Here is a 25,847-nt window from a genome sequence, read left to right on the forward strand (position 1 = left end):
CTGCACACTATCTCTTCCTGGGCAAAGGGAGTTTTCTGTAATGTTTCCTCTGCCAGTATTACTAAATCTTTTAGAAAACAAATACTTTAAAATGCTCTTTTACAAATATGGTCCTGACAGCCCTCACCTTTGTTCAGCTCCCTTTAGCTAGACAAATACAGCTCCTACGAACTCCAGACTAAACATGCACACTCTGATAATGTCTCCCAAGTGAGCTAGTTGGGAATTTATATGTAAAACATTCTAAATGATCCTCCTAATTTGGCATAACCTATTCTAGTAATGCCCAGAATACCTAGAGCTCTCACATTCCATGAGCTATTTCTCTTTTTTGTTACCGCCTGCCGTCCTCCACGGTTGTGTTCAGCACATGGCTCCAGGAAGACAGACTGGGCTGCTCCAGGAGCTGGGGGATGGATATATCCAGTTCCTCACTATCATACCCAAATATGCAACACCCAAACCTGGCCTCAGAAAAATGATGTAACCAATGTATAGAGTTTTACTGGCAAAAGTAATGATTACCTTACAGGTTCTGAGGGCACAGTTAAGTTAGTGCATATGTGCACAATTCTGGAGAATTGGATGTATGCTTTGCAGGTGGCTACATGGTGGAAAGGAAAGGGATTTTGTTGTGCAGGTAAGGAGTCTGAGTCTGTTTGGTTTTCTGATGTTTGGGTGGTAAGGCATGTTAACTTGAGACCCCAATTCAGGAAAGCACTTAAGCACATGCTTCAGTTCATCACTTAAGGACATTCTTAAATCCCATTGTCTTAAGCACATACTTGGGTGCTATGCTGAATAGAGATGCTTTCCTTGATGGGGCCCTTCATCTGATGTGAATGCCAGTGTTGCTTCAACTTGTGATTTCTTTAATTTTAGTGATTGAATTGAAAGGAAATAAATTCTTGCAAAATTAATTCTATGGGAGTGATGGGGTTTTTTTTTCCAGTGGTATGAAACATAAACTCAGAGAAATTAAGCCTATTTGAACTAATGGAAATAGGCTTAGGAGAATTCAGTTTAAATAGATAGATGTTGATAAACATCCTGAAATCAATGGTAAAACTGTCGGTAACAGGAGTGCAACCTGCAGGGATCGGGTGTCACCAACCCTGCAGCAGTGCAACTGCAGCCCTACTGTTATGGACCTGCTCCCTCACTCCGGTGATGGTGGAGCTGCAGGGGTCTCTCTCTGGTGCCGCAGGGCCGATGGCACCTGATCACTGCAGGCGCAAGGTGTGAGGAAGGCTGTGGTCCTGGCAGGGCAGAGCAGAGATCCCAGGCTAGGTTGTGAGAAGAGGGAGGCTGAGCCCCCAGCCATGAGGGAGGCCACCCTGCTGATGAATGGCTCCGTCCCTGGCCAGGAGCCATCTGCAGCTGGGTGGCCTCCCCCATGGCCAGGGACTTGTCCTTGTGGCCCTGGCTGGGGGTCTCTGCTGTCTCTGTCAAGAACACGACCTTCCCTCACCTTGTGCCTGGAGGGATCAGATGTCACCAGTCCTGTAGCTGTGCAGGGAGACTTCTGCTGTCATGACCCCACTCTCACACTCACCTGCCAGGAGTGTGGGAGCCATCCCTGGTCAGGAACTGTGCAGCAGTACCTCACAGCCCCTTGCAGTCCTGGCTAGTATCTCTACTCCGCTGGGCCAGGCTCACAGCCTCCCCCTCAGCTTGGGCCCCGCAGCTGTGCAGGGGGCCCCTGCAGCCCCGCTGTCAGTGCTGGGAACTCTCAGCACCCCTGCTGTCAGCCCTAAACCCAACCCGACCCCCACCCCACCTTAATTTCTGGCAACTATAAAAATAGTTAAAAATCAGAAAAAAATAAAAATTACTCATTGATATTACTCATTGACATTAGAAAAAAAATCAAAATTGGATACTGCCAATCCTAAATACAAGCTGTCCCATATGGCGCTGTGTTGATATTTGCTTTTCTTTTGTAATGTCACAATCAGTGGTTTGTGTGTAATATTTTGCATATAATGACTTTTCAAATACTAAGGCAAATTCAGGCGGGAAAGTAAGGAAGAGAAGAAGAAGTAAAGAAAGTTTGTGGAAGCTTTTTGTTTCTGGCTGTTCGTAAAATGAATGGGATTCTGCCCTGTGGAAGAACCTCACAGTTTTGCTGACTTGGATATGTGATAATGAGATTATAGGAGATGTTGAAAGTATTCAAACATGCTTATAAATTATTTTGATGTAAACTGTCTACCAAAAACATTTTTTATGGAAAATATGTGTTTGCATACTTTGTAAACAGTGTTCCCGAAAGCAGACTTTGAACTTCTTGATATGCAGCAAACAAAATAAAATAATTAATTAAATGAATTTAGAAAGTGTCAAGTTAGCTGATCCAGATAAGATAAAAACATATAAAATCAGTAGTGTAGTATATTATATGGCTACATTTTTATTTTGGTGGATAAAAAAAGAGCCAGTATGCTTTGTTACAAATATTATACTGTATATTGTCAATTAAATATACAAAAAATAAATGTATAAATTATGAAAAATAATGTAATAATTTTACAGTTATGTAGTTAGTGGATGTGCTGTATTGTGGACAGTCAGATGTAAAACCCCGATAGATTTCAGTGGGAGCAGAGTTAAGCCAGTGCTGAGCTTTTTGGTAATTCCGTGTCATTCAAACCATAGACAACTCTCCTTTCAAATGGCAACTTTTCATAGTATTTAGATGAGGTAAGAAGTGTTGGGAGCCAAGTTTAGGATTCATGGAATGTTTTTTGGTCCCAGGCCAACAGCAATTGAGAGTACCGTGGGACCCAGCCCTTACTGTAGAAGAGGAGACTTGCATTGCTCCACAGGGTCTTCACTAGGTGATACCAGAATAATGTTTCTGGGCTCCAGAGCAACCTATAGGGTTTTGTGGGTGAGGAGTCTATTACAAAAATGGGTTTAGAGGACAAAAAGAACATGCTGCAGGAAGGCAGTTTTTCAGGGTGTGGGGAGAAGAGAATTCTGTTTATATACCAGGGCCTAAATCCTGTCATCTTCTACCTGTTGAACTCTTTGATTTCACTGACCTTTGAAAGAATGACAGTAAGTTTTGGCACAATATCTGTTAAATAAAAATAAATAAATACTGGTGGGTTTCTTGCTGTTCTGGTAATAGCAAACATAGCTCAAAAGGAGTCAATATCTTACATTGTAAGAAATGGGGATGAGGGAGAAGGAGAATAAAAAAGTTAGGACTCTGGTCTACCTTAAAATCAACACTGGCATTTTATAATTTTACTGTTTTTTCAATGGCCTTTATCTCCTCAGACAAACTAATTTCCTTAGGAGTCCACTTAAGTAGTAGTCAGGTATTGATTGTTCCTCGGGGATCGCCTTTGTTTTTCTGCAGACAATATTGGGACAGATAGAGCAGGTAATATAAAGAGCTGTCAGTGATGGAGAACATGTCTGAATCAATTTATGCTTCATTCTCCAGATGTGAATGAATGTGAAATGCTGAGTGGGGTATGTGGTGAAGCCCTCTGTGAAAATGTAGAAGGCACCTTCCTGTGTCTCTGTTCCGATGAAAACCAGGAGTATGATCCAATGACTGGACAATGTCGCTTCCGCACATCAACAGGTAAAATACCAGTGGCTTTGCTTGCAGACATAATACAAAGCATAAAAAATGCACATCCTCCTGAATAACAGCAAGGATAAAAAATTGTGACAGGCTGTAAAAAAAAAAAAAAAAAAGGGGGGGGGGGTGTTAAGAGTTACAATGAAAATTGGGTAAATTTGGATTTTATTTATTGCTGTAGTTAAATCACTGTTTTCTAAAGAAATAGTGTATTTTAGACCCCTTTTTAAAGCATAGTAATATAATAAGCCATGTGTGCTTTTGGTTCTGTTATTCTTGAGCATGCTATAAATCATAAACAACAAAAATATGGCATAGATGCCTTTAATTTTTGTACAAGAGGCAATCTCAGAGCTCTGATTAGCCGGGCCTTTTTTCACACAGTGTGGTTTGTGGAACATTGTTTCTCATGATGTGTACCATGCTGAGGTGGTGATGTCAATGTTCATCTTTGGCAGTGAAATGAAGGCTACAGCACATGAGATTTAAAATAATTTTTTTAAAATTTATATAGATAACTACTGGTGTCTGGATAAGGTTGAAGGAAGTGTAATGTTGAGAGCAAAATTTGTATATGGTAACCCAGGCTTATTATTGAATATTAACAGAAGAACTTAAACAAATTGCCACTCAACTATTTACTTTTGTATCTAGTTTGAAAAATCCCCAAAATATTAGGCTCATGAAGACATGGCCAGTCACCTTGTCCACGTTACTTGTGGGTTGTACTCTCGCCTCCTGCCCCTGTTTTTTTACTCTTGATCTGTCTTTTTAGATTGTGAGCCTTTCAGAGCAGCCACTGTGCCTTTCTCTTATGTTATTCAGTGTCTTAACACATTAGGGATGCTACTACAAACACTAACTTAAAAATTATCTTAGGACTCTCTCTCTCTCAGAAAGTTGCCTCCAAGTGGGCTACACAGCTCCAGTCTGGGGAGAGGAACAGGTCCAGGATAAGGGGGAATTGAGATTGGCAAATTGATTTACATGAGCTTCTCCCCCAAACAAACAAATATATTTTAGGTTTACATTGCAGGCTGAACTAGCTACTGAATAGCTTTAGAATAACTTGCTGTACTATCAATTCCAGTCTATATAATTCAGGAGGCCCTGGAAATTTCATCCTGTCTCCCATCTTTCCAAATCTTTTGAACAAGGCAAAACTCCTGGTGACTCAAATGGAACCAGGATTTGGCTCACTGAACATAGTGCCTTTTTACCTTCCTAATAATAGATCAAGTTCTCTTTTGTGCAACACCTAAGAGGCAAATTCTTCTGTTTAAAGAATCAGAGCTACAAACTCTTTGTAGTTTATTCACAGATTCCTACTTAATGTGTATATGCTTTCTTCAGTATTTTGTTCTGCAACATTTCCTGAGATGTACTTGCACAGGGAAGCACATTGGTATTGCAACACTGTCTGTGAAACAGCTACATAATAAAATGAACTGTGAACCAATGGCAATGGGTTAGACTGAGGACCTCACCTTATGAAGAGGTTGAAGGAATGAAAACTCTGGAGAATTGCTGGTTTAGAAGAAGAATACACAGCAGTATTGCCATTTACTTACTTGTGAGGAAGCAAACTGCAGTATACTTTCATCTCAAGGGGCCTCATCTCAATACTGATATCTAATGATGATAACATAAATGACAACATTGTTAACTATTTCACTGCTGATCAAAGCATGCAAAAAGGAGAGGGTAAATCATATTACAAAGATCTACAGCCAGCTATGAGTGCCATCTCATTTTGGTGCCAAATAAGATGACACTTGCGAGATTTTAACTATTTTTTCCCCAGTCAAAAATGAACTAAGACCTAGCAGAGTCACATCAAGGGGGAGCCATTCCCAAGAAGCCCAGCAGGTCATCTGATTCCAACAGAGGGGAAGCCAAGCCCAAGAAACCAAGCAGAGTTCATGGATGTATCCTATTATCATTTATTGCTGAGGGAAAGGAAAGCCCACAAAGTCCAGCAAGGATGCATGATCATATTGTGAACATCTGTACAGTCTACAGCAAGTGGTGTCTCAGTTTGGCATCATGAATGGGCACTTCATTTGTGTTCAGTTCGGAAGAGAAAAACTTTTTTCATCTCAATATGGACCCCTTCTTTGGGCACTAACAAAACACATACTTAATCATTTTCTCTCCTATGTTAAGGTTCATCATGGAGGAAGATCTCATATAGGAGACCAGACAGTATGGAAATTAGAGCCCAGTAGGATCCCTACACACTATATTATTTGACTAATGGAATAAGGGAACCTATCTGTTACCAGGGAACACTATAAGCTGATGTACATTGTGAAGGACGGGACATCTTACCATTCTTTTATCTCTGTTTGCTTGCACAACTGAAGGAAAAAAACACTTCCTACAATCAATGTTTCATTGGACAGGATATTACTTTGTATACTATATAAGAGACAAAGCATGCACTTTTCTGGATAGCCTGGTAGCAAACTCTTTTCTCATTGAGCTCAAATGGGTTCTATCTTAGAGTCTGAAGATCCTAGGAACTGATCACCCAAACAAACTGTGAAGTCGTAATATTACCTACTGCACCTGTAGGTTTTGGAAAACTCTTATGGAGTTTACAATGTGTTTGTTTTTCTTTAACCTACCTACCTCTTTTTTGTTTTCATTTCATGCTGAAAATTAATGGCTAAATGCCAGGTTGTGGCTGACCCTTGCATGAGTGTGTAAGGCAGAGGAGAGCACAAACAGCCTTTCCTCTTGCGCAGGGACTGGGCTCAGTCTAGTTGTTGTTTTCCCCAGAATAGAAGGAATCTACAAGCCTAGCTACGACAGCAGTGCTACGCTGCCCAAAGGGTGCAGGGCCAATGCCACATCCTTCCACCTAGCACCAGCCACACCAAGGTGGTGATGGAGTTCATGCTACACTCGTGCAAAGGATGATGCAACGGCCATGCTTCCTAGAGCTTTGGCATGCCACGTGCCTGAGTCAGGCACCGTGCTTCTGGGAGCTCCTGCTGTGTGCTCCCATGTCACCCCCAACATGGGCTTGTGCCTCATTTTACCTGCATGCAGAGAAAAATATCTTGTCTGCCTTATACTGTTGTAAACATTAACATGCAAATCTTACAGATGTATTCAGCCTTTGCATATTTGTTTTTATACATGTGTGCTATTTTGCACATAGAGAAATGTCATCCCATTTCCACTCTACTAAAGAGAAGTGGGATGCCATTTCTACTGAAGGTAGGGGCAGGGCATAACTGAAGCATAACTTTAATTCAGGGACTTTTTCACATGTTGTTAAAGGCTGTTCCCTTTGTATGTTCACACTTCTCTTTATTCACCACGGGGGACCTAGAGCTTTCCTTTTATTTGGCAGAAATTCATCTATTATTTGCTATGTCCTGAAATGATGCTGTCAGTATATGAACATTCGTCTCCTTAGTTCCAGCCATCTTGTTGTCTTCCAGTATTCATTTCAATTCAATACAAAATAAATTTAACAAAAAATCGAATGCGCAGGTTTCAAAGCACCTGTTTCTCTTTTCTTTATTTTGTACCCCCATCCTGCCATGGCTTTAATTCAGGTGCAGCCCTGACCGCTGAAGTCAATATGACTCTGCACAGGCCCCTGGATCCACCTGTGCAGATGCAGTTGAAGGATCGAGACCTTAGGCTGCAACTTCATCTTTTTCTCACCTCAGTATTTAAAATAATGTGCTCAATTACTGGGGCATTCAGAACAGTGGATTACCAGTATTCATGAAATAAAAAGTGTGCTGTTTTGGCATCCAAAATATAATATGTTTACTCCTGGACCAGTTCTATAAAAATGTAGCCTCACCAAAGACCAGTTACAAATTTATGATGCAAAAACTCATGAAACTTCAAGGGTAGAAAAACAAATATATAGCTAATAGAGTTGGAAAGCTGGGATTCTCAGGGGGAAAGTTAAGAGGAGATTTTTGGGGGGAGATCAGGAGAAGATGACACAGAAAAGAGTCATAAGGGTGTCTAATAGGATCATCTGTTTCTACGCTATTAACTGTGAAGCAGCTCACAAACATCTGATATTAAAGTTGGTTATTCTGATCATTCCTGAATAATAACATCTGTGCTCCTCAGTCTTGGGCCTTTCTTGAACAGAGACTGCCAATGATGTCAAACTATTCTTGGTGGCTCTTGTAATCTGCATTGTTTATTAGACACTAGACTGAGTCTGGTACCCAAATCTAAATTGTATGTCTTTACGTTTCAAGGGAGACCTTTCGTACTGTCATTACTACCAAATAATTTTTATTTAAATATATAGTTCTTCTTCGAGTGCTTGTTCATGTCAATTCCAATCAGTTGTGTGCGCGCTGCATGCATGAGAGCTGGAAGATTTTTCCCCTTAGCAGTATCCTTAGGGTCGGCTTGGGTGCCCCCTGGAGTCGCACCCTCATGGCACTCAATATAGTGCCCTGCTGACCCAACCCCCCTCAGTTGCTTCTTACCACCTGTGATGGCTAGCTGGAACTCCCCGTTGCTCTTGCCTCGACAAGTGCGTGCTTCACAGTATCAAGTGTATATAGTTAAATCCAGTAGTAGTTTAGTTAGTGTAGATAGTTTTCTCTCATAAGTTTCCTTTGGGGGTCGCCCCCCCCCACGCTTTCCCCAGCTCTGGGGTATGCTTTGGTCCCCGAGCTTTAAGCCGTGCTCTGACTGTGGCAGTTTTATGCCGAGAAGTGACCCACACACTTTGTGCTTCATGTGTCTCAGGGAGGGTCACCTTGGGGACGGTTGTAAAATCTGTAGAGGGTTTTGCCCCAGGACACTCAAGGACAGAGAACAGCGCCTCTGATTTCTGCTTATGGAGGCAGCACTTTGGTTTCAGACAGACCTCAGCTTTGCGGCCCCGGCCCCAAGTGCCGTCTCCTCGGTGCACAGTGCTCTGGCATTGTTGACACATGAGCTGTAGCCGATGAAGGACTCCTCAAAGGCCTGGGCTACACTGGGGGTGGGGGTGTGGTTCGAACTAAGATACGCAACTTCCGCTACGCTATTTGTGTAGCTGAAGTCGAAGTATCTTAGTTCGAGTTACCTGGCCATCCTCACGGCGGCGAGTCAACCGCGGCGGCTCCCCCGTCAACTCTCCTTACTCCTCCTACTGAGGTGGAGTACAGGCGTCGATTTGGGGATCGATTTACCTTGTCTAGATGAGACACGATAAATCGATTCCTGATAGGTCAGTCACTACCCACCAAGCACCGTTCACCAATCTGTCGCCACGAGGACCTACAGTTTCCCTCCATGCCGGAAACGTTTGAAGTGGCATCGGACCTCCTGGCACTGACAGCGCCACCCTCCCCTCCAAGGCAGAAGAGGTTTCTGGCACCAGTTCCTGGCCCAATCCACTCTGTGGGCAAGCTGGCAAAGATAGTAGCAATGAGGGTATCATCCCCTGCATGCCAACCTTCAGCACCAGTGGCCCATGTTGGGGAGCTGCTCTGGTCTTCCAGTTGGCATCGCTCACTGGCGTCAAGTGGCTCCGCTCCTCTGTGGTCTTCGCAGTCAGAGACCTTGGAGTCGGAAGCGGAGTCATCGCGCTCCAGTAGGAGCAGAAGATCCCGCTCCCACCATAACTGACAACCCTACCCAGCACAGTGGCTGGGACAGTGGCAGGCTCCTCAGTGGCCCTTCTGGACACCCTGGGCCTATCACCAGAGCCAGGGGGCAGAGCCAGGATTCCAGACCAGCCTCAGTGACATGGGTGTTCTTTGGGCCACCACACATGCCCTCCGCACCACTGCAGGGGACCCATCCGGAGCTGTACTGACATCAACGATCTCGGCACCGACCGCGACGTCGACAATCTCAGCACTGATTCCTGCACCATCCTCGGCACTGATCACAGCTCAATCGTTGGCACTGCCCGTGTCAATAACCAGGGCACCGCCAGTGACACTGACTACAGCACCAGCTGCGGCTCCAGTGTTCCTCACTCCTAGGGACTCCAGAGGGGCTGAGGGCAGGGAACAGGCTCCGGTACCGGCCGCCATCTTGTCCTCCTCATCTCCGGATGAGGCAGTGGCTGGATCAGCAACTGCTCAAGCCTCAGGGGACAGCAGGGTCCTACAGCAGCTGCTGAGACGGGTGGCCCAGAACCTGAACATTAAACCTGAGGAGGTGGTGGAGGACATCCTTTCAACAAAAGGACCATCCCGTATTGCGCTGTCACTGATTAAAACCATCAGCGATGCCACGAAGACCCTGTGACAGACCCCCCGTCCTCATTGCTGCCTACCGTCAAGAGGTATGAGTGGAGATACTTTATCCCCTTAAAGGGGTATGAACATCTTTACACGCACCCCCAGCTGGACTCCCTGGTAGTGGACGTGGCCAATCAGCGTGAACTCAAGGGCTACCAGGGGCCCTCTCCCAAGAAACAAGAGGCCAAATAACTGGACCTCTTCAGAAGGAAAATCTGTTCCACAGGGGGCGGGGCTTGCAGCTCCCTATTGCTAACCATCATGCAGTGGTTAGCAGGTACAATTATAATACTTGTGGGGCCATGCAAAAATTTGCAGAACTCCTCCCTATGGACTCTCACGCAGAGTTTTCCATGCTAGTAGAGGAGGGCAAATTAATTTCCCATGCATCCCTGCAGGCGGCCCTGGATGCAGCGTCTCGCACCATGGCTATCAGGGTGGCCATGAGGAGTTGTTCCTGGCTGCAAGTCTCTGGCCTCCCCTATGAAGTGTAGCAGACAATCCAGGATCTCCCCTTTGAGGGTCAGTCTTTGTTTTCCGAGAACACAGCACAGCTTCAAGGACTTTCAAGCCACCTTGAAGTACCTGGGCCTCCATACCCCTGCCACACAATGGAGGCACATTAGACCCCAGCCCCCACCGAGGGTAGGCAGGATGGGTCGCGCAGGAGAAATAGGAACTCAAAGAAGAGACCTCGCCCCTCCTCTAGTCAGGGCTGGTCAGTCTAAACCCTCCTCAGGCCCAAAACCAGCCTTTTGAAGGTGCACCCAGGGGCGACGCACCAGTGCAAAGACTGGATCCATCCCACTTTACCTTTTCATCCCACCTATGCATGGGCCCGTATTATGTCAGCCTGCTGGGTGCTCCACATGGAAGAAAGGGATATTCACTCCAATTCTCTGTCCTCCTGCCTTTCCACCCCGCTTCCCCATCCCTCTTCAGGGACCCTTCTCACGAGCAACTCCTCATAAGGAGGTGCAGTCACTCCTCTCGCTAGGGGCCGTGGAAGAGGTTCCTCAGGATCGCAAGGGCTTCTATTCCTGGTATTTCCTAATATCGAAAGCCAAAGGCAGGCTTGGGCCCATCCTAGACCTGCGAGAGCTCAAGTTCATATGGAACTTGAGTTTGTTCATGGTCTCCTTGGTCTCCATCGTCCCTTCCTTGGATCTAGGGGATGGTATGCCGCCCTCAACTTGAAGGATGCATACTTTCATATAGCAGTCACACCGTCCTACAGAAAATACCTCAGGTTTGTGGAGCACGACAACCACTTCCAGTTCACAGTCCTTCCGATTGGCCTTTCAGCAGCGCCTTGAGTATTAACCAAATGCAGGGCAGTCGTGGCCGCGTTTCTGCACAGGTGCCGGGTACAGGTGTTCCTGTACCTCGATGACTGGCTGATCAAGGGCCGCTCCAGGGCCCAAGCGGACGCGCAAGTCAGATTCATCATTGCAACGTTCGACAAACTGGGCCTTCTCCTGAACGCAGGTAAGTCAATTCTGTCCCATGTTCAGAGGATAAAGTTCATACGGCCAGTGCTGGCTCGACCCAGGCCAGGGTGTACCTACCGGAATCAAGGTTCTGGACCCTGGGAGACATCATTCGGAATCTCAGGCAGTTCCCCACCACCACAGCAAGGAATTGCCTCAAACTCCTGGGACACATGGCCGCTTGTACGTATGTGGTGCAACAAGCCAAGCTCAGACTCCGGCCACTCCAATCATGGCTAGCCTCAGTGTATTGGCCAGTCCAGGACAGTTTGGATAGGTTCGTGACTTTGCCTCACCCGATCCTCGACTCCTTTCTGTGGTGGCTCGACCCACACTTAGTGTGTCCAGGGGTCCCCTTCGTCAGCCCCCAGCCAACTCTCTCATTGGTTATGGATGCATTGGACTTGGACTGGGGGGCACATCTGGGAGACCTCAGGACACAAGGCCTCTGGTCTCAGGCGAAGCTCACTCTCCACATCAATGTCAGAGAGCTAGAGCGGTATACCTGGCATGTCAGACTTTCCAAGCCCATTTAAGTGGGAGATGTGTATCAGTGATGACAGACAACACCACAGTGATGATCTAGATCAACAAACGGGGATGCACACTCCTCTCCCCTATGCCAGAAAGCCCTCATGCTGTGGGACTTTTGTGTAGAGCAGTCAATACACCTTCAAGCATCGTACCTCCCTCGCATACAGAACGAGTTAGCGGACTATCTCAGCAGGTCATTCCATGGCCACGAGTGGTCCCTACGCCTGGACGTCACTAACTCCTTTTTCCATCAGTGGGGCTTTCCCCAGGTAGACCTCTTTGCCACATGGCACAACAGGAAGTGTCAGCAGTTCTGCTCTTTCCTGAATCACAGACCGGGCACCATAGCAGATGCATTCCTCCTTCCCTGGGGAGGCCATCTCCTATACGCATTCCCACCTATCCCTCTCGTTCACAAAGTACTCCTCAAGATATAGAGGGATCGAGCAGTGGTAATATTGATAGCCCCAGCCTGACCCTGCCAACGCTGGTACATGTTGCTCCTGGACATGTCTATGGAAGCCCCAGTCACTTTGCTGCTCTTCCCGGACTTGATAACTCAGGATCACGGCCATCTCCAGCACTCAAACCTTGAGTCATTGTACCTCATGGCATGGGTGCTCCGTGGCTAAACCCGGTGGAGCTTTCCTGCTCGGACCAGGTTAGACAAGTTCTCCTTGGCAGTAGGAAACCCTCCACTAGAGCTACCTACCTTGCCAAATGGAAGAGATTTTCAATCTGGTCTGCACATCATCGTTCATCCCCAATGTTCGCCTCTATTCTGCTCATATTGGACTACCTTCTCCATCTCAAGCAGCAGGTACTGTCCATGTCATCAATAAGGGTTCACTTGGCTGCCATCTCTACCTTCCATCCAGGCGCAGAGGGCCAGTCAGTCTTCGCCAACCCTATGATCAGCCGTTTCCTCAAAAGTCTCAACAGGCTATATCTGCAAGTTCGACAGCTGGTCCCAGCCTGGGACCTCAGCCTGGTCCTTTCCAGACTGACGGGGCCGCCCTTTGAACTGCTAGCGACGTGCTCCCTGCTCTACCTCTCGTACAAGGTCACGTTTCTGGTAGCGATAACCTCAGCCAGGAGGGTGTCTGAGCTCAAGGCCCTAACAGCAGAGCCTTCTCACATGGTGTTCTGTAAGGACAAGGTTCAGCTCAGGCCCCACCCAGCTTTCCTCCTGAAGGTTGTCTCGCAGTTTCACATCAGCCAGGACATCTTCCTCCTAGTGTTCTATCCTAAGCTGCACTCAAGCAGCAGGGAGCAGAGGCTTCACTCGTTGGATGTCAGCAGAGCGTTAGCCTTTTACATCGAGAGAACAAGGCCGTTCCGAAAGTCAGTGCAACTTTTCATGGCTGTGGTAGACACAATGAAAGGTCTTCCAGTCTCTTCTCAATGAATTTTGTCATGGATCACATCCTGCATCTGAGAGTGTTACAAACTGGCAGTGGTGTCTGCCCCTCCGCTCACTGCGCACTCCATCAAGGCGCAGGCTTCTTCAGCACCATTCCTGGGGCAGGTTCCCACCCAGGAAATATGCAGACCAGCGACGAGGTCCTCCATACATACTTTCACCGTGCATTATGCGATTACCCAGCAGGCCAGAAACGATGCAGCTTTTGGTAGAGTGCTGCTCCAATCAGTGGACAACTCCGAAACTACCTCCGTAATTTAGGCTTGGGAGTCACCTGATTGGAATTGACATGAACAAGCACTCGAAGAAAAAACGATTACTCACCTTCTTGTAACTGTTGTTCTTCGAGATGTGTTGTTCATGTCCATTCCAATACCCACCCTCCTGCCCCGTTGTTGGAGTAGTCGGCAAGAAGGAACTGGGGGGGGGGGGGTGTCAGGTTGGCAGGGCACTATATTGAGTGCCATGAGGGTGCGACTCCAGGGGGCGCCCAGGCCTACCCTACAGACACTGCTAGGGGAAAAATCTTCCGGCTGTCGTGCACGCAGTGCGCACACATCTGATTGGACTGGTCATGAACAACACATCTCAAAGAACAACAGTTACAAGAAGGTGAGTAACCGTTTTTGTTTTCGCAAAAAGAAAAGGAGTACTTGTGGCACCTTAGAGACTAACCAATTTATTTGAGCATGAGCTTTCGTGAGCTACAGCTCACTTCATCGGATGCATACCGTGGAAACTGCAGCAGACTTTATATATACACAGAGAATGTTTTGTTTGTTTGTTTGCTTTAACCCAAATGAACTGAGAGTCTGATCTTCAAGTATTTGCATACATACCCATGCATGTCTTTTTTGCACATGCATCATTGGATGTGCATATACAAATTCCTGATTTACACATACATATGCCCAAAAGAGAGGTATCTTGTCATGTGTGCAGCAGATTGGGAAATTTGCATTACACATTCTGTAGTACATTGCATATAGAAAATGGGAACATACAAATGCATATTTACTGGCTTGCTGAAAATCATGCCCTAAAAGTTTGTATTGCTTATGTCATTTAGAGGCAAAGGACAGTGCTATATAATTTATTAATTTAAGATTCCATCAACCCTACACATTTTATTTTTTACACTAATAATTTAGGGCACAATTAATCAAAGTTTTTAAATATGTGCTTAATTTTAAGCTTATGTTTTAGTTTCATTGATGTCTACCGCACTTAATGTTAAGCATACGCCTAAGTGATTTGCTGGATCAGTGCAATTAAGATATAAAAATATATAAAATACCTTCAGTCTATATTTAGCCCCCACTTTTTATATCTGGAATTCTGTAGCACTAATATAGCCATCATATTTACAATCAGATAAATGTCTATATGTTGGTATCTAGAATTTACTTGGTTTGTTATAAGAAAAAAGATTGAAAAATGTTAATAAATATTTTTAAAAACCCAGTCAGATAAATTACTGTATTATCCCACAGTTACTTGAGTAAAATTTCTAATTTTTTAACAATGAAATAAAATCAGAAATAACCAAAATTGTGAGAAAATAAATATCTAGGTACTAATCCATTTTTCCAAGGAAAAATTATACCAAAATATCTTTTAAAAGAATCTGTTTATTAAAAGGTTAAGTGTGTGTGTGTGTGAGAGAGAGAGAGAGAGAGAAATTATGAGCTTGTAGACACAGACTGGCCTTTGTAAATTTCTTTTTTTAAAGATCTATGTCTCACTCACTTTCCAAACATTCATGACGCCTGCTTGACTAACCCTCAGTCACAGCTGTGTAAACAACAGACTTTTAAAGTGCTGAACAGATAATGGGAGGAGAAACCATCACATCAAATATAAAATGGGAATAAATAATCACATGATGAGAATGTTTCTCCTTCCTCCTGGGACAGCCTCCGAAGCTCTTTCCCTGGTAAATGGTGTGAAAACTTCCATGGTGTTTCTGCTATTTAAGCCTTTGGCCCTGATTCAGTTAGACATGTGGCATATGTCCAAAGAAAATGTATAACTTGGTGGTTAAAGTACTGCTCTCTCACCTTGGAATAACAGATTTAGTTCAGTTGAGTTTCTGCGACACATGATAGTCTTAATTTGGTTCCTATTGGACATCAGCTGATACCACAAAACCATCGTACTTTATGAAATGCAGTACATTATGGAAAATTGTAATTATCTGATGAAAGGAGACCACAGATTAAACTAACAAAGATGAAATAGCACTCAGCTGGGTGTTTCCCTCAATGTATACTTCTTACATTGGCAAAACAGCAAAGGAGAGTTTGCATTGTTGGTGGCAGTGTGGTGTCTGCCAGCCCCTCAAACTCCACAAACCAAAACATTCACTTTTCTAAGGAAGTTAGAAACAAATTCAAATGTATATTTAGAACTAAAAGCCATAAATATCTATTATACTCTCTTTAATTAAAACACAATAATAGGCACAACAAAATAAATATTTTGAGCACGCTAATGTTAAAACAATTGTAGCTAATGAAAATTAAAGAGAATAAGCTTAGTAAAACTTACTTTCTTATGTGCAACATTTTCATTTCATCATATTTTACAGATACTTGAAACTTGACTTTTTATTGCCTATTACTTTTTTGTTTGTTTGATGTGTGTGTGTGTGTGTTGGGGAGCAGTGGTGGAAGTAAGAGCCTGAGGTTCATTTTATTCCCCCAGCCTCTGTTTTATCTTTTCCACCTTGAGATCCCACATCCTAACCACTATCCTGACAACAAACAGGACTGGACGGGATTGGGAATGGTCCATTCCATAACTGGCATAGAGAGGCTGCTTTTGAACTCCTTAAAGGCCCAGAGAATGAGGTTAAATTCTAGGACAGTGAAGTGAACCTGGGTCTCCCTCATAATGGTATAAACAACTATCACTTGACCAGCCTGATGTATTTTCCTGGACATGCAGGAAGAAAGACAGGATGTGAGGGATGCGCTTTAATTAGGTCACAACTTTGTCAATTTAACTCATCTGGGGACTCATACAGGTCATCCTTCCTTCCTCACTTGTTTCCACCTATCTGAAGGGTGCTGTCAGCCCCCTGTCCTTCCAAACAGCGTCCTAGCCTATTGTTGTGACTCCACAGAAGGAGGGTGGTGAGGATTAAGGGGCTGGGAAAAGGAGGTTGTCTTCTCACCGTGCAACATATTAGGAGCCCCAACTCTGTTTCCCATCCTTCTCCTAAATCCACTTCCAGCTCCAGTGAATCAAGGAACCAGACCCCTGTGGAATGAATGCCTGCACTGGACACTGCCACCTGCTAAGTTACAATATCTTGAGCCTTACCTCCTGACCTGTCCTGCCAGGTCCCTAAGCTGCTACGGGGAAGGCAAAAAAACCCACCCTGCCACAGCTAATGTGTCAGTGAGGGAAACATTCCTTCCCAGTCCCCAAAAAGGCAACTAGTGCAGTGCCCACAGCAAACCACTAAATATGGTCCTTCTCTGATCCCATGGGTGGGAGGGTGGTAGCTATTAATTTGGGTGTGAGAGAGGGCTCCCTCCAAAGGGACAAGTTATATATACTGTGCCCTAAGAGCACGGGGCACCAATGGCTTACCTGAGCCCCTCCAGCCAGCCTCCAGGTTCGGTGATGTTTTGGCTCCCTCTGCATTTGAAGGAGGGGGGGACCCTTAAAGGAGCCATGACTTTTTTCTTCCTACTGACGAGACAAAGACAAATCTTTGAGGTTGCAAGCCAAATATAAATAAAAGAACAATAAGACAAACAACTCAATGTAACCACATGGAAGCTTTGATCTCAATTCTTATATAACATAATGATTTTGAAATACATTATAACAGAAGCATAAAATAAAGATTTCATCTCTTCCTGTAAATTTGTGACAATTTCAAAAAATGTCTCATGACAGTAACATTACCTTCTAGTCTCAATGGAAATGAATCAAATTTCAAAATATATGAGAATCAGCCAACATAGAATAATTTTGGATAGCTCTTTGTTGTATTGCTTTTGATGGTTGTTGTCACATGTTAAATGCTGAGTATGAATAATTTTCTAACAGGAAAAAGAAATGTATTTTTCATCCTAAGAAACAAAAATAATTTCCACTTGAAGTTTCTCTCATCTCAGATCTTACCAAAGGTGAATATTTAGTGGAAGTTTAAGGTTAGATGGACTAAGTGTTTTGGAAACATGAAAGATTTGAGTGCTTTTTCCACTGTTACGTGTTGTCATATTTCTAAAATGGCTTGCTCTAAAACCGCCAAAGATATTTTATTCATTTGTCTTGAAGGAGAACACCACGGTGCCCTTTAACTATAGTTTGGTAGGTTTTGATAAGTTTTCTTGTTATTTATTGTGTTAGTAACTATGTTTTGTAGAGTTATGCACTAGGTATTTGAGAACTCTGTGAGATCATAAATTCCTTAAAACTGTGGATGATAGACTAGACTCAGGGCTGGCCTTAGGGAAAATGGCACCCTGAGCGAACTTGTATTTTGGTGCTCCTGGTCCCTGTGGGCTCCCCAGGCTCCCCACCCCTCCTTCACTCCTAACCCTGTACTGTGCCCCCTTCGGCCGTAACCCTTGTACCCCCCCGCACCCCTAACTCTTGCCCCCTCCTCCTCTCCTAACACCAATCACTGTGCCCCAATCTCTGCACACCCTTCACACCTAAGCCTGCACCCCCTCCTGTGCCCCAACCCTACATTGTGCCCCCTTCCTCCCAACCCTGTACTCTCCTCCTGTACCCCAACCTTTCCTTAACCCCTACACTGTGCACCCTTTGTCCCAATCCCTGTTCCCTCCTGCACCCCTAACCACTACTCTGTGCCACCTTCACCCCAACCTCTGTACTCCCCTCCTGCGCCCCTAACCCTTGCACCTCTCTTCTGAAGAGTCAATATATTTTGATTCCTTTGCTTATTGCTTTCAAATACTGCTTTAAAATACAATGCAACTGCAAAACCCACCTGAACATAAGAGCGAGACATGTCCCCTGGTTCCAGGTCAAAGAAAGCACTGCCGAGGTCCTGTGTCCTGAAAAAGGAATTATGCCTTGTTCAGCTGCTGCTGTTTGGGAACTACGTCTTCTCCGTTTCCCCACTGTGCTTAAGCTCTGTAAAAGGCATAATTTAGTCTAAAAACTGATGTCATTCTAGTCCAGTATATTAGGCACCAGACTGAGAGTCAGGAACCTGGGTTATGTTCCTGTCATTCACATTGACTCACTATATGATTTTGTATAAGTCACTTAGGACGTAATTTTCAGTAGTATTGAACTCTTTTCTTCCACTGAAGTCACTGGGAGCTGAGAGTATTGAAAATCAGACCTTTTCACTCTCTCTGCCTCGCTTTCCACGTCTGTAAAATGTTTACTAACCATTGGGAAGTGTTTTAAGTGAAAAATGTATGAAAAGCAACTTTGTAAGTGCTAATTATCGTTTTTAATAATAAAAGTAGAGGTACGTGCATGACTTAAACATAGTAGAAGTACAAATATGGAAGCTCTTCCAACACCTAAATCTGCAAACAGCGGTCTGAAAATCAGGGGAAAGATTTTGAGGATTAAAAAATCCACCAAATTTTTTTGCCAACACATTTTTCTCTCCGAGGACTCTGGCCCTGAAGATAGAAAATGGTGCTATGACAACATCATGCAGTTGCTTTTTTCCTGTATCTATTATCAAACTGATTAATTTGACATATTATTTTATTATTTTTCATCTTTAGATTTACCAGTAGATGTTGGTCAACCTGCAGATGAAAAGAAGGAATGCTACTACAATCTAAACGATGCTAATTTCTGTGATAATGTGTTGACATCCAACATCACCAAACAAGAATGTTGCTGTACGTTGGGTGCTGGCTGGGGAGATAACTGTGAAATCTTCCCATGCCCCGTCTTTGGAACTGGTAAGAGGAGGCTTTCCATCCAGCAATAGTTTCTCAAGGGTTGTGCTTTATATTAGTATAGATATCCTTGGCTTTCATGAGGGCTGTCCATAAAGGGTCATCTCCTGAAGCAGCTTACTCCAAACTTATCCAGGCGAAATCTCCACTCACGCAAAGGCAATAGGAAGAATTAGTCTCTGGTGTAACTCCACTGGCTTCATTGGAATTACAGCAGGGATAAATATGACCCATTATTTTTCTATGGCCCACACTATTTCCAAATGATTTTTAAAGCAACAATATTTCTGATCCAGGTTTTTGCCAAATATTATTGTAATGTTAGTTATATTTCTCCCCATAAAGTAACAAATTAAGATGAGTATTTTTTATTTTTGTCTGGCTGTCATTAGTCATAGCAACGTATTTTATGCAGCAATGTGAAACATTAGAATAGATGTATAACATGACATTAATTTTACATTCTGCTACCTACTGTATAATACAGTTAATCATGCTGTCTGCACAACATTTTTTAGCCTTTAAATGCCAATTAGAAGAGCATAACCATATGCTCTTTGGCATAAATATTGATAACAGTACTTGAAGCACAGTGTGTAAACAGTGATGGCTGATATTCAATATCCAGCTGGAATAAATCATTTAAGATTAGAACATGTGTAAATTCTTCAGAATGCATGAGATAACTTTTAAAAGAAAAGTGATTTCTTGTTCTCAGTTCTTATCTTAGCCACATCTTTGAACTGGTGAAACTGTGCCTATTGCTGTGTGTTTTGGAAAGAGCCACTATACTTAAAAATATAAAAGAGGATTTGTTTGCATTTGAGCCTATGCCATCTCCAACATAACGTAATTCATTCCCTCTGTGAGCCAGATGATGCAGTTCTTACTCAGTTCCTGCTGAGGCAAAACTTTTTGAAGACAATGGTTAAATTCCTGTTGAAGTCAATGGAAGTTTTGCCTGTGTTATGACCGCAGCATTTGGCCATAAGGTTATACCTAGGTGTATAAGATTGCCCAAAGGGAATTAATCAGAGGAAAGGTTGCCTAAGATTTCTGAGAACGTATTAGTGAACATGAAAAGTTTATCATCTGTTACAGTTCTAGAATCCTAAATAACTGCTTTTTTCTGATATGATTTTTTTGTTTATTTCTCTACCAGCTGAATTTACTGATTTGTGTCCTGAAGGAAAAGGTTTCATCCCCTCTAGTGATCCATCATATGGAGTCATTACACAGAATTACAGAGGTCAGTATCAATTAGATATGCTAACTTGTATTAAATATGAACATTTCAGAAATTCTAAAAATAGATCGTTTACGTAACCAGCAATGTCAGCATATTACTTCAGTTTTTCAACATGACAGAAACAGCATCTTGAAGTAAAATGTTACTCCAAAATACTTACCTTATGGTAAACCTGTATTTAGGACATAACACTATTATAGTTTTTTTCTTTATTATTCACATTTTATTCATCTTAGGTGCTGTAACGCTTATAGTATTTTCCCTGTATTCATCTTACACTGTAAGAGCAGATGTTTAAAACACATAACCCCAAAGATCAGCTTTTGCTCATGTATAAGTAGCACAAACCAGTCTTTAATTTATAAATAACAAGTGTTTTTAACAGTTATGGGGAAGGTTCTGTCCTGCATTAGCACGCAGGCTACAAGGGGAATGAATGATTGATGCTTAAGTTATGCTGAAAATTGAAAATAAACTTAGCAATGCTATTTAGAACATAATGCCATATACAATAATCTGTGAAGAAATGGACATTACTGGAGAGAGCAAAATAGAATATGTGCATGAGAGAAAGAGAGTATGTAGGCAAAAATCTTGATTAACAAGGAAGAGCAAGATCAGTAAAATTCCTTTGTTGAGTTAGTGAAGTCTGGAACTACTGTTAATAATTCAGGAAAGTATATTTTCCACAATGCGTGGCATAAATGCATTGTAATTTTATTTAGTTAGAAGGAAATGTGCATAGCTGCCTTGAGTTATAAAGTAGCTACAGTATTACTACATAAAATTACATTTGTTCATATCAGACTTGCCGTTTTACAGATCAAATATTTAATAACTCTGACGTTAGTGTACATTTATATTACATTAAAAATGCAGTATAATGTAACATACAGTATCTGAAAAGAGCAGTAGCATCACATAGTTAATATGTTTAGCTATGCCAACATCACCAATAGCTAAGTCAGAAACAAAGTCCTTAAAAGTTATGCCATATAGGGCCTGATTCTGAGAGATGATGAGCATCTGCTATGTCCATTAAAATCAGTGGGAGTTACAGGTTCTTGTTGCTTCTCAGGAATAGGCCACTAATTTTTGTATCTGAATTAGTGGCGAAGGATTACCCAGTGGCTATGGCATAGGACTGGGATTCAGTAGACCTGAATTCAAGTCTCTGCTCCAGCACAGGCCTCCTGTGTGACCTTGGGCAAGTCGATTAATTTCGCTGTGCCTTACTTCCTCATCTGTAAAATGTAGATAATAGTACTTCCCTACCTGACAGGAATATGATAAGTATAAATACATTAAAGATTGCGAGGTACTGAGATTCTATGGTAATAGAGGCCTTGACAGATTGACAGATAATATATAGATGAATCAGAAAGATTTCATAATTCTCTTTTTAAGTACCTGAAAAAGACATCATGGATCTATAGCAGATTGTACAGAACTGGGAAATCCAGTTTCCGAGTACAGTTCTTTTTGGATGGAGCAGGCACATGATATTATTTGTGTCTTTGCTATGCTTATTTATTCTTTGCAACAAAAAATTGGCACACTTGATTTGTATGTGTATAGGCATCTGAGATAAAAAGCTTCTTTGATTGGTTATGCTGCCTTGCAGTTGATGACATCTGCAACTGCTACAAATATTAAAAATATGGAAATTAAAATATTTTATAACTAGATATGTTTTCCAGGAAAACTCTCACCATGTTAACAAGATTTTTGCATTGAATAAGTTTTGGCAATATCCTTATAAATGGCAGATTTATAGTGGAGACAGTGGACCTGCAAATGGACAGATTATTTTGTAAAATGCGACATTTCTCTCTTCCATTAACACATCATGTATTTATTTTGCTTTCATCTGCATGCTTCTTTTTGCAGGAGTAACCCATATATTTTTAATTTGGAATTTATTGCAAAAACAAATGTATGTTCCCCAGCTCTCCCACTTTTCCCCAAAACCACATATTCTGTTTCCATAAGAAAAGGTGGACAGTCACTCAGCTATGTGATTTTTTTTTAATTAATCATTATAATGGGCTTGCTGCTAAACAATCAAACTTAAAAAAATATTTAATGTTTAAAATTGCTTAGTGGCTGGAAAAGTGACTGTAAAAATATTTTTATAGTCCTTTCAGCTCTTCTGGAAAAGTAAGTATTTTAATAATTCACCTTGAGAACTGTTCAGCAGATGGAAAAAATAGTTCATAGTGACATTCTTGTTACCCTGGTGTAAATCTGGAGTGACATTGTTGAAGCCAATGGATTAACGCCAGGGGAATTGAGTGCAGAATTTGTCCCAGTTTATCTGCTATATATTGTACCTTTCATTCTTCATTGGCATTTCTAACACCAGCCTGGTTTAAACGAAGTAATAGAGTAAATGTTTGGTAAACTAAAAGAAAAAGGGGCGGAAAAAGGAAGCAAATTCCAAAAGTAACAAAAAGTAAAAGCTTGGTAGAAAGTAAATAAAACTGTAGAAAAGTAAGTATGTGTTAGCATGGTTTATATTTTTCAATGAAACCTTATTAAGAGCACTAATTCATTTTAGATATTGTTGATTCTATCTGCTAAGAATATGCTTCATTGTATGTTTAAATATGGAGTATACTGTGACTATTGAGATGTCTGATACATACTGCCTACTTCTGGGAAAATATCTCTCGTTCTAAATTGCATCAAATGTCCTCAGATACAATAGTGATGAATGTCTTTATAATTGTACATAGCAACAGTAATAATTCATGGAATCATAGAATCATAGAATATCAGGGTTGGAAGGGACCCCAGAAGGTCATCTAGTCCAACCCCCTGCTCAAAGCAGGACCAATTCCCAGTTAAATCATCCCAGCCAGGGCTTTGTCAAGCCTGACCTTAAAAACCTCTAAGGAAAGAGATTCTACCACCTCCCTAGGTAACGCATTCCAGTGTTTCAGCACCCTTTTAGTGAAAAAGTTTTTCCTAATATCCAATCTAAACCTCCCCCACTGCAACTTGAGACCATTACTCCTCGTTCTGTCATCTGCTACAATTGAGAACAGTCTAGAGCCATCCTCTTTCGAACCCCCTTTCAGGTAGTTGAAAGCAGCTATCAGATCCCCCCTCATTCTTCTCTTCTGCAGGCTAAACAATCCCAGCTCCCTCAGCCTCTCCTCATAACTCATGTGTTCCAGTCCCCTAATCATTTTTGTTGCCCTTCGCTGGACTCTTTCCAATTTTTCCACATCCTTCTTGTAGTGTGGGGCCCAAAACTGGACACAGTACTCCAGATGAGGCCTCACCAATGTCGAATAGAGGCAAACGATCACATCCCTCGATCTGCTCGCTATGCCCCTACTTATACATCCCAAAATGCCATTGGCCTTCTTGGCAACAAGGGCACACCGCTGACTCATATCCAGCTTCTCGTCCACTGTCACCCCTAGGTCCTTTTCCGCAGAACTGCTGCCTAGCCATTCGGTCCCTAGTCTGTAGCTGTGCATTGGGTTCTTCCGTCCTAAGTGCAGGACCCTGCACTTATCCTTATTGAACCTCATCAGATTTCTTTTGGCCCAATCCTCCAATTTGTCTAGGTCCTTCTGTATCCTATCCCTCCCCTCCAGCGTATCTACCACTCCTCCCAGTTTAGTATCATCTGCAAATTTGCTGAGAGTGCAATCCACACCATCCTCCAGATCATTTATGAAGATATTGAACAAAACCGGTCCCAGGACCGACCCTTGGGGCACTCCACTTGATACCGGCTGCCAACTAGACACACAGACAATTATGTCTGTGTGTGGGAAATCTTTATTGAGGTTCCCTAAACAAGTACAAAACCAATAAAATAAATCATGAGCACAGCAGAAAATAACCTCAGGATTCTAGATCATACACAGTGGAGGAAGATAGAGGGGGTGCTCCGTCAGTAAACATGTGCAGAGAGCAAAACAGTGATTATAAGGAGCACAGTCAGGATGAGTGCTTGGTCAAGCCACACAATGGTAAAAGGATGATGCAGGCAGGAAAGATGATGATCACCCACAGTGGAAATGTGATGGGCAAAGTAGGCCATGCTGGAATGAGAAATACATGATCCTAGCCAAATACAGGTAAAAACGACATGCTGCACACTTGCAGGTGGTACACAACCATCACAAACAGTTGTGCCATAGGACTGGATCCCAGGTCATCTCTATTAACGGTATTAGGACAATCCATCCAGCAAGCACCACTGCTGTTTGCGTATATCATAGAAACTCCCAACTATGGAGCGAAATCCTGGCTCCATTGAAGTCAATGTGAGTTTTGCCACTGACTTCAGTGGGGTCCGGATTACCTCCGTTGCTTCAAAATGGAGGAGACAAAACCTAACAACAGATTTACATATACATAGACAATTGTTGAACTGAGACAGTCACAGAAGAGGAAGTTCAGCCAAACAGAAGAAAGGACAAATGATATGTGGAAGGCACAGTCAGTCCTCTTGGTCTGTTCTGCTTGGACCTAAGGCCAATTACAAAGCAAAAATACAGGAGGTGCCAACTGAGTGCTGTCGATTTCACATAGCCTGGACTGTGAGGAAATGTTTTTATGCCTGTGTACTGCTCTGTGTATAGTACAGGGTACTTGGGCCATGGCTGCCTCTGCCCTGTTTAGTAAGTTTATTGTCACCTCTTTCTCCTGCTCTAACCAGTGGGTTTTATCTCTGTCAGAACTGTCTTTATGTTGTTGTTTGCTGTCTTAGTAAACTTTTTCTTCCTTAGCTTCAGTCTGCATCAAAGTATATAGGATGCATCAGGGCTACACCACTTCAGTATTCTGGATTTAACAGGAGCTGTCCTTACTCACTTTGGATCTATAAGATTGTTTTGTGTGACTCTGGGAATTAGCCTTGTTCACAGTCCAGCATGTGGACATCTACAACATTGCTGCAGTTTGTGCCTCCCACTAATTTGAATTGGCAATATAAATCTAAAATCTTCTTTAGTAGCTTACCAGTTTGGGCACCCTTGCTCACATGGAGTAGTCCCTTCCTTTTGAAGGAGCTACCCACAGAGTAAAGGACTGCTCAGCATGAGTAAGGGTGACAGAATTGGGCTGTATGGAAATACAATAGTATTTTATCTTAGTATCCACTTTGTCACCTTACAATCTGCCCTGAGTAAGATATAGTGCATAGCTGCAGCAACCCAGAATCAGACCAGAGAATAAATTGTGTCTCAAAGTCACAATTCCTTCCCTGCTTCCCCCTTGCTCTGGGAAGGGACTAAGTTACTGCACCCTTTTTTGTGGAGTGACTGATTTCCCCCATGCATCCAGCTAAGTTACTCTGGCCACCAAATAAGGAGGCAGAACCAAGGCTCCCCCAGCTCTCCACACCACACTCAACCCAGTCCCAAATCATTTGC

The 25,847-nt window shown here is 42.9% G+C and overlaps 1 protein-coding gene across 10 annotated transcripts in view; it reads left to right on the forward strand.

Annotated features, from left to right (window-relative positions):
* LTBP1 (latent transforming growth factor beta binding protein 1) overlaps positions 1 to 25,847 on the forward strand; it is a 375,466-nt gene that overhangs the window by 300,724 nt on the left and 48,895 nt on the right. For all 10 annotated transcript variants that reach the window (XM_073338422.1, XM_073338423.1, XM_073338424.1 and 7 more), the window contains 3 exons: positions 3,458 to 3,601; positions 19,020 to 19,202; positions 20,362 to 20,448. In XM_073338422.1, the coding sequence (XP_073194523.1) occupies positions 3,458 to 3,601; positions 19,020 to 19,202; positions 20,362 to 20,448 (414 nt within the window). The remainder of the gene's footprint in view (positions 1 to 3,457; positions 3,602 to 19,019; positions 19,203 to 20,361; positions 20,449 to 25,847) is intronic.

The sequence above is a fragment of the Lepidochelys kempii genome, chromosome 3 (assembly GCF_965140265.1).
Source record: "Lepidochelys kempii isolate rLepKem1 chromosome 3, rLepKem1.hap2, whole genome shotgun sequence".
NCBI classification, from domain to species: Eukaryota; Metazoa; Chordata; order Testudines; family Cheloniidae; genus Lepidochelys; species Lepidochelys kempii.